Source organism: Narcine bancroftii, chromosome 4 (assembly GCF_036971445.1).
Source record: "Narcine bancroftii isolate sNarBan1 chromosome 4, sNarBan1.hap1, whole genome shotgun sequence".
In the NCBI taxonomy this organism is placed as follows: domain Eukaryota; kingdom Metazoa; phylum Chordata; class Chondrichthyes; order Torpediniformes; family Narcinidae; genus Narcine; species Narcine bancroftii.
Genome location: NC_091472.1, coordinates 255,057,954 through 255,067,078, shown reverse-complemented (window position 1 = coordinate 255,067,078; position 9,125 = coordinate 255,057,954). Strand labels below are relative to the sequence as shown.

Here is a 9,125-nt window from a genome sequence, read left to right as displayed (position 1 = left end):
TCCCATTTAAGACAAACATGGACACCTCTTTGTTAACTTTCCCTTCAAGTACCTTGGGATGTTTTAGTCATCCACTATCAGCCCACATTATCTGTCAAACTCCTAATTACTCTAAAGCTACACAAATCCCATTGCATTCTTTGCACATTCCCACTAAACTCTAGCTAGTTTCTACCACCTACTTGCATATTAGGGGCAATTTTCAGTAGTCACTTAACCTCCCAACCCACATCTCTGGGATGTGGAAAGAAACAAGAAAAGAAGGCCTGATAGAAGTTTATAAAATTATGAGAGGCATTTAAAGGGATGACAGTCAGAATAGTTTTCCCAGGGTAGAAATACCAGATAATAGAAGATATGTGTATTTAAGGCAAAGACTGAAAGGTTCTTGATTAGCCAGGGCATCAAATGTATCAGTAGAAGTCTGGGAAGTGGGGCTGTGGAAAATGGATTGGTTCATGATTGAACGGCAGAGCAGACATGTTGGGCTGAATAGCCTATTTCTGCTCCTATCTCTATGTGTTTAAGGTGGGGGGGGGGCTAAGTACAGAGTAATTTTTTTTACAGAATGTGATAGGTGCCTGAGAAGAGCTGCCATGAAGTGATGGAAGCGGATACAGAGGTAGTGTTTAATAGACTTCCAGTTAAAATGTGAATATGCAGGGAATAGAGGGATGAGTATTATGTGCTAATAGAGAGTTTGAGTTTAATTTGTGCATCATGTGTAGCACAGGCATGTAGGCCAAGGGTCTGTTGCTGTGCTATTCTGTTCTATGTTCTAGGTAACCCATGCATGCAAAAGAAAATGAAAACTCCATAGACCACCTGAAGACTGGAGGAACAACACTAGACTTTCCGTCTGGGCACTCTTCATCGGGATGGCATTAACATCGACTTCTCCTGATCCTGCTCTCCATTCTCATTCCCTTCTCTTTCTGTCTTCTTTCCTCCAGCTCCTCACCCCCTTCCCACTCCATTCACAGAGCCATCTGAATGCTGGTGTGCCCTCTCTCCCTTATCCACCTATTACCTCTGGGACCGTGCTCCTCCCTACTCCTATCTTGATGAAGGGCTTAACCCGAAATGTTGGTTATGTACCTTTATATTTTCTACATAAAATACACTGTTTGCCCTCCAGCATTGTGTTTTTACTTCAACCATGGTGTCCACAGACTTTCGTGTTTTACGCCAGTGCTTGAAGTAAGGTTGGAACTGTGGTCGCTGAAACTGTTATGTAGCCACAGACTTTGCTTGCTAACTTTTCATCGAAGTACCTTGGGGTATTTTTCAACATTCAAGGTTCAATAGAAATGCAGGTCATTGTTAATGTCTTAGGACACATTTTGCATATGAACAGCAACATTTTCTCCATATTGATCCCGAATTCCACAGTAAAACATCCTAACAAATGATACATCAGACATTTTGCAGTGAAGCAATATTTTGTTTAATACAGTTTATAATAAATTATTGAACACATTTTAATTTCCATGGGAAATTACCATAATGTCTGCAAGATGTGGATTAAAAAAGTGCATTTCCCTCTTATAAATCACTGAAGTTTATCTTACCAATTACATTCCTGCTGTCACAGACCCAGAACTGACCCTCTCTGTTGGCCAAATGTGGCTGATCCCTGATCGCGGGGCCTGCTCCTTATAGTCCTTGTAATGCTGCAGTTCATCGGCCCATAGAACCAGATATTGTTTCAAGAATGTAGGGGTGAATAGGGGAGGAAGGAGGGGGTTGTGCAAACAAAGGGAAGGGGGTGTGGGGCGGTAGTGCGAATAGCATTGGAGAGGGTGGGCGAGATAGCTGGCTTCTGCATGCAACAAAGCCTCATTGCAAATCAAGGTGAATGCGTAGCTGGAAGAGACAGTGAATTACGCAGAGAGGGTGCTGTAGTTGGTGCTTGTAATGGCATTAATAGATCAGAATAAGATACACTGGTGTACGCAGCGTTTGCTGTTACCTTTACAAAATATAGAATTCTAGTTCTCTGCTAAACTTGCAGTAATATTACAAATTCTCTTAAAAAAGGGGGGTAGATTTGAAAGTGTTTCTTTCTCCCCCACCAACACCCCCTCACCCACTCCCCTATCCATGTCCTGCAGAAGGAAGGTTTCTCTTTTCATAGTGATGGTGGGACTGTCTCTTCCCTCCATTGTCTGGGCAACTGAAGGTGCAGCAGCTGAATGAACAAGTGGAGTACACAGAGGGTGAAATCTGGGCTTATTTTAACTAGCCAAATGTCTTGATGTCTTGTACTGTCACAGTGGTACAGGTGTGTGTGTGTGTGTGTGTGTGTGTGTGTGTGTTTGTTTGTGTGTCTGTCACAGAAACCAATCTTTGGCCAATTCAACTTACCCAATGTGATGTCAACAAAAGGCTGAGAGCTCTGGACACCAAGGGTATGGCACCAGCCAACATCCTGGCTGCAACTGTCGAAAGACCTGGCCCACAGCATTGGTCAGACCACCAGCCAATTTGTTCCAGCACAGCTAAACATGGGTGACAAAGTGAACAACTTGTCCTGTGAGACCTTTCTACATAAAAGCAGGACAAATACAATCTGGCAAATCCTGGTGCCAATAGTTTATTCTCAATCATTAGTAGAACGATACAGGGTGGCATCCACAGACTATTTAGCAGCAGCTACCAATGACCTGCTCACCAATGATCAGTTTGGGTTCCACCAAGTACTATGGGCTCCAGACCCCATATCACTGTACATGGACAGAAGGGCTTGATTCCAGATGTGAGAGTGACTGCTTTCGACATCAAGGCAGCTTTTGACTGTATGGCATCAAGGCACCCCTGGTAAAACTGAAGTCAATGAGCATTAAGAGGAAAACACTCTTTTGAACTTTTAGTTTCATTTGGCATCATGTTGGGCGCAGACATTGAGGCCCGAAGGGCCTGTTTCTGTGCTGTACCACTCTGTTCATTCCAATTGGTTGGATCACTCAAAAGAGGATGTTAGAGGCTGTTTGAGGTCAATCATCCAAGCCCAGGACATGGCTGCAGGTGTTCCTCGGAGAAGCGTCCTTGGCCCCGCCATCTTCAACTGCTACGTCAATGACCTTCCTCCCATCATATGATTAGAAAAGGGATTACTGATGACAGCACCATGTGCATTTTCACTCACAACACTTTATATAATGGAACGGTTCATATCCTCATGTACTGAGACCCAGACAGAGTTCAGGCACAGGCTGATAATTGGCAAAGAACATTTTGTAGCACAATTTCCCATTTCCAATCCATGGGAATCTGCTTAATTTTGAGCAAGATCATCCTGTCATAATAAATAACCTGAAGCTTACCACTCAACAAAACATAATTGAACCAGCCCCCGTAAATGGTGTGGAAACAACAACCGTCTGGAGGCTCGGTATCACAAGGCAAGTGACCTATCTCCTGATACCCCAAGGCCCTCCCACCATCTACAAGGCAAACATGTGGAGTGTGATGGAATACTCCCCCATTTGCCTGGTTAAGTGCACATGCCAGCAACTCCCAAGAAACAAAATACCATCCAGTTCAAAGGAGCCCCCTTTAATTACCACCTGATCCACCGTCCTATAGTTACTCCCTCCACTGCGGGTGCACAGTGTATGCACAAAGTATTTGTAAAAGCGTGACAGTTGCTCAGGTTAGGCCAATGTCTCCAAACACCCACAGTTCCTACAACCGAGCAGAATAAGGCGACGGAAACAGTGCCAGCTATGTCACAATTCATCCAGAACTGAAATATATTATGACTCTTTTATCATCACCAGATCCAAATTCTGGAAATGTCATGGCAGCAACGTTGGAGTACCATTGCCATGGGTGATGGTTCAAGAAGACAACTCACCCCATCACCAGCTGGAAGGCAATAGGGGAAAGTGAGTCAGCATTAAAAGCTGGCAATGCCAAAGAGCCTGTGTCTTGTGAGGGAATTATTTGTGAGTGTGTGTCCTCAAATATGGGCATCTGGGTGGGTAAAAGTGTACGTACGTGTCAATCCACGTGTGTGCTTCTGCATTGTTCTTGCCACGTCAAGTTCCAGGAAGGCTTAGTATTCAACACACTTTTTCAGCTTGTCTGACAGGAGGAGGACACTTCTCCAATAGGATACCATCCCGCCCAGAGGTGTCAAGGTTATGGTGCCTTCAACACGTGGAATCAAGCTGGGTGGTGAAGGTCATGATGCAGATCGGCTCTGATCTCTCTTTGGGGTCAGGTGCTAGGGGGCTGAACGGCCTCTAACTTGTCCCGACAGATTTTCCTGCTAATTTGTGTGTCTGTGTTGGGTGGGTGGGGAGTGTTTGAGAACCTCTCTGCCTGCCGTGCTGTGGTGGTGGGTGGAGTGGGGGTGGGTCGATAACATCACTCAGAGGTTGTTATAACGTTACAGATCCGCAGCCCATCCCTCAGTATCATGAACACGACAAAGGCTTTCCAAATGTTTGATGAGCAGAGTTCTCTGTGACTGCGCTTGTTGTCGCTAACTGCTGCTTGGACCCTCATTCAGGAAATATGTGGACATCTCGCCTTTGCCTTTGACCTTGACCAGTCCCCGGTATTCCAAGCGATAGCTTTCAGCTGACAGGACCTGGTACATATCTGTAGTCACCTGAAGAGACAGAAACCAGCAGTTTATTGGAGGGTATTCACAGTGCCATAGCTAATAGACTCGTATAGGAAAACACACCGCATTAATAAGCCCCTGAATCCACATGACAAGAAACAATTCAATTCAGAACTACCTGAATTCTGTCCGGGACTCCCGTGCTGTCCATTCGACTTGCTACATTGACAGTATTTCCCCAGATGTCGTACTGAGGCTTGCGTGCTCCAATAACTCCAGCTACAACAGGCCCAATGTTCAGTCCTAATCAGAAAAACACAGAGCTTCAAATCTCCTCTGCTTTCTCAGACATATAACTGAACCACTTCCCTTCACCCCAGTACCATCTCGTGGTTCCATTTACTCACAGGAGGTTTTGGACCATAGTGAGCGATTAATTTTAATAACTTAGAAATGCTTACTGTGAGAGGCAACATGCTTTCTGCTGACGTTCAGGCAAACCAGGTCTACTCAGTTCTACATTGAAACATTTGTAGAGAAATACCGAGAGAAGGTGTTACGAGATGTACATCTTAAGAGAGTGTGCACCCAATATTACAGAAGTCAGGATATCGCAACAAGTGGGGTGCAACACGAGGTCTGCAGAAGCTGTGATTGTAGTAAAAACACAGAAATGTTGGAGGAACTCAACAGGTCTTGCAGTGTCCATAAAGGTACCTTGAAGAAGGACTCAGGTCCGAAACATTAGTTATGCAATATATTTTTACCTCCTAAGGATGGAGGAACTCCAGCTGAGTTCCTCCAACATTTCTGTGTTTTTATCTCAACAAGTGGTCCGTGGAGCACTGGTGGCCTATGAGTTTGTGAGAGGTAGTCCTCGGGGACATGGCAAGGCTAATATTAGAACCATAGAACATAACAGCATAGAAACAGGCCTTTTGGCCCATCTAGTCTGTGCCAATTTTTATTCTACTACAATCACAGCATTCACAGACTTTCATGTTTCACTCAAACTGTTATTATACTGCCTTGTCCCTTTGACCTGCTCCCGGACCATATCCCTCCATTCCGACCCAACAATGTACTGATCCAAATTTTTCTTAAATGTCAAAATGAAGCCCGCATTCATTACTTCAGCTGACATCTCTTTCCATATTCTCACTCCTCTCTGCTTGAAGAAATTACCCCTAATGTTTCCCTTTTTGTTCTATCAGAAAAATAGAGGGTTATGAGATAGAGAATTTTTTAAAAAAATTTTAGTAGGTCAGCACAACATTTTGGGTTGAAGGGCCTGTGCTATAATGTTCCATGTTCTAAACATTTCACCTTTCACCCTTCACCCATGTCCTCATCCAACCTCAGTGGAAAAAAGCCTGATATAATAAATAAGTACAGTACTATAATATGTAAAACCAGGTTGAAAATTTGACATCAAAAGAAGTAAAAAATTCTGAAATGTTTCTTCCACTAGAACAAAACTCTAATCCCATTGGTGGTCTGTGAAGGGGCTCAAGGTTGTCAGCAAGGACCACCCTCCACTGAGGGTCTGTGGCTTTGTTATAGCTCAAATAAAGTAAAAGGGAACATGAAGCAGTCTGTGGATGGGGAAAAAAGGTTGCAAACTAATGATATAAACCATAGTCATAGAGTTCTGCAGCTGGCCCTTTGGCTCAACTTGTTCATGCTGGTGTTCAGTCAATATCCCTCTGAACCTTTCCTGTCCATCTATCGGTCCAAATATCTTTTGATTGTACAACCCGTCTCTACTACTCCCTCTGGAAATTTATATTATTCAAAACCTACCCCAACCATCTACCCCTGCATCACACACACAGCCTCTTTTAGCTACTCCTATTGGGAAAGTGATACAGGAATATCGGAGCCAGAACCACAAGACTGAGAAACAGCTTCTTTGCACAGGCAGTAAGACTGCAGAATGACCGATGAACTGCACATACAAACCCTCGGTGAGTCTACTGTTTATTTAACAATGATCTTTTAATATTTGTATACACCTACTGTTCACATCTCATTTGTGTGCTTGCAGTGTTTTGTACTAAAGACCGGAGAACACTGTTTCGTTGGTTGTACTTGTACAATCAATCGTTATTGAATGAAGATCTACTGGGACCAATGCCTGAAGAGGGCGCACAAAATCAGTGAACTGGTGCGGACTCGAAAGGCCAACATGGCCTGTTTCCGCTCCATAAATGGTTATATGGTTAATCGGATGATAAATAAACTTGAACCTGACTTTTAACATCATCCCAATTTGCCTTTGAACTAAGTGGCTTATTGTACCACCAATTTAAAAAAAAGTAAAATTAGACATACAGAACGGTAAAAGGTCATTTCAGTCCATGAGTCTGTGCTGCCCAATTTACACCCAATTAACCTACATCCCCGGTACGTTTCAAGCGGTGGGATGAAACCAGAGCACCCGGGAAAAACCCCACACAGACTGGGGGAGAATGTACAATCTCCTTAAAGACAGCACAGGGTTTGAACCCCCGTCCTGATCGCTGTCACTGTAAATCCGTTGCACTAACCACTATGCCAACTTTGCGTGTCATCTGCAAACAGACTGATCTTATTCCATAATCCTGGCGCTTCTTACTCTTCAGATCCTTATTAAGTACTTTCAACCAGTGAGCTCCCTAGCCCTACCATTTTTGAAAGATGTTCCTCTCAAATCCTGTGCATACACAAACATGCTGGAGAAACTCAGCAGGTCATGCAACATTCACGTAAAGAGTGACCGACATTTCGGGCCTGTGCCCTTTGTCAGGAATAGGTTGAGTGCAATGCACCAATATGCTGGAGAAACTCAACAGGTCCTGCTGTGTTTCTCGAGCACGTATGTGCATTTCACTCAAGCCCAGCATCTGCAAACTTTCTCGTTTTAACTTCCCTCAAATCATGCTTTGCAATGTGTGACTGTCGAAGGAGGGGAATACTCAGTAATGACATGCACAGAAGCAGGCCATTCAGCCCAGCCTGCCCATATTAGCTCTTTGAAAGATTAATATGATTCTCTCCCTGACATTCCCACAAACCCTGCAATTTCTTTTTCCCCTTCAAACTTACACTCTGCCTTCACTATTCCTTCAGAATAACAAAAGAAATTGAAGCAGAGGTAGGCCATTCAGCCTGACTTGCCATCCCTGCTGACCCTTTACTTTATCACCCTTTCTTGTGCTAACTCCACAAACCTTGATTCCCTTAATAGTTAAAAATCTATACTTAGCATCTGAGCTTCCATTGCTCTAGAGGATAAATTATCCCAAAGATTAACCACCCCCCCCCCCCACTGGGAGCAGGAATTTATAATGACCTCTATCCTGAACAGTTACCACCCCACCCCCCACCACCGCCCATTTTGATTCTAGCCAGGAGAAACATAAACCCCACAACAACCCTCCCAAACTCCATAAGAATTTTATTCAATTTGTTGCCTAAAAATCCTCCTCATTAGTTCTTGTCAGGTGTGTTAAATCTGTGTAGGAGCATAAGAAAATACAAGTAGGAATAGACTACTTGGCCCCTCAATTCTGCTCCAAGATTTAAAATTCTCATGGGTGATCTGGTCCAGGAGTCAACTCCTCTTCTGTGTTAGTTCCCTCGAGCTCTGAATCCCCTGATTTTTGAGTTATAAGGAGAATCGTGAAACCATACAACATACAGCACAGAGTAAAAACATGCTGCTGGAGAAACTCAGCAGGTCAAACAGTATAGTTTATCTTTGGCTTGGCTTTGCGGACGAAGATTTATGGAGGGGTAAATGTCCACGTCAGCTGCAGGCTCGTTTGTGGCTGGCAAGTCCGATGCGGGACAGGCAGACACGGTTGCAGCGGTTGCAGGGGAAAATTGGTGGGTTGGGGTTGGGTGTTGGGTTTTTCCTCCTTTGTCTTTTGTCAAAGATAAAGATACATGACCAACATTTTGGGCTTCAGCCCTTCATCAAGGTATCAAATGCAGACTTTTGTCTTTTACTTCTGATGTTCGACCTGCTGAGTTTCTCCAGCATTGTGTTTTTACTTCAACCACGGTGTCTGCGGATTTTCACGTTTTACTTATCAGAGCACTGAAACAGGCCCTTTAGCCCTTCTAGTCTGTGCCTATTATTGTACCTCATCTCACTGACTTGCATCCAGTCCATAGCCCTCCATACCCCTCCCAGCCACGTACCTGTCAACATTTTTCGTAATATTAAAACTGAGCCCGCATTCACCCCTTCAGCTGGCAGCTCGTTCCACACTCCCACTCCTCTCTGTGTGAAGAAGTTTCCCCTCATGTTCCCCCTAAACCTTGCCCCTTTCACCCTTAACCCGTGTCCTCTGGTTTGAATCTCACCTACCCTCAGTCGAAAAACCCTACTTTCATTTACTCCATCTATAACCATCCTAAGATGGGTACAGAGACTTGATAGGCTAGGACTTTTCTCCCTGGAACGTAGGAGGCTGAGGGATAATCCTCTAGGGGTTTATAAAATCATGAGGGGCATAGATAAGGTAAATTATTTTCGCCTTTTTGTCCAGAGTAGATGAAT

General features: G+C 44.1%; 1 protein-coding gene across 4 annotated transcripts in view; it reads right to left on the bottom strand.

The window, feature by feature from the left end:
* Window positions 1–1,423: 1,423 nt before the first annotated feature.
* Window positions 1,424–9,125, bottom strand: part of adcy5 (adenylate cyclase 5) — a 390,458-nt gene continuing 382,756 nt past the window's right edge. For all 4 annotated transcript variants that reach the window (XM_069934774.1, XM_069934775.1, XM_069934776.1 and 1 more), the window contains 2 exons: window positions 4,755–4,879; window positions 1,424–4,621 (listed from right to left, as the gene is read on the bottom strand). In XM_069934774.1, the coding sequence (XP_069790875.1) occupies window positions 4,493–4,621; window positions 4,755–4,879 (254 nt within the window). In that variant the 3' untranslated portion in view covers window positions 1,424–4,492. The remainder of the gene's footprint in view (window positions 4,622–4,754; window positions 4,880–9,125) is intronic.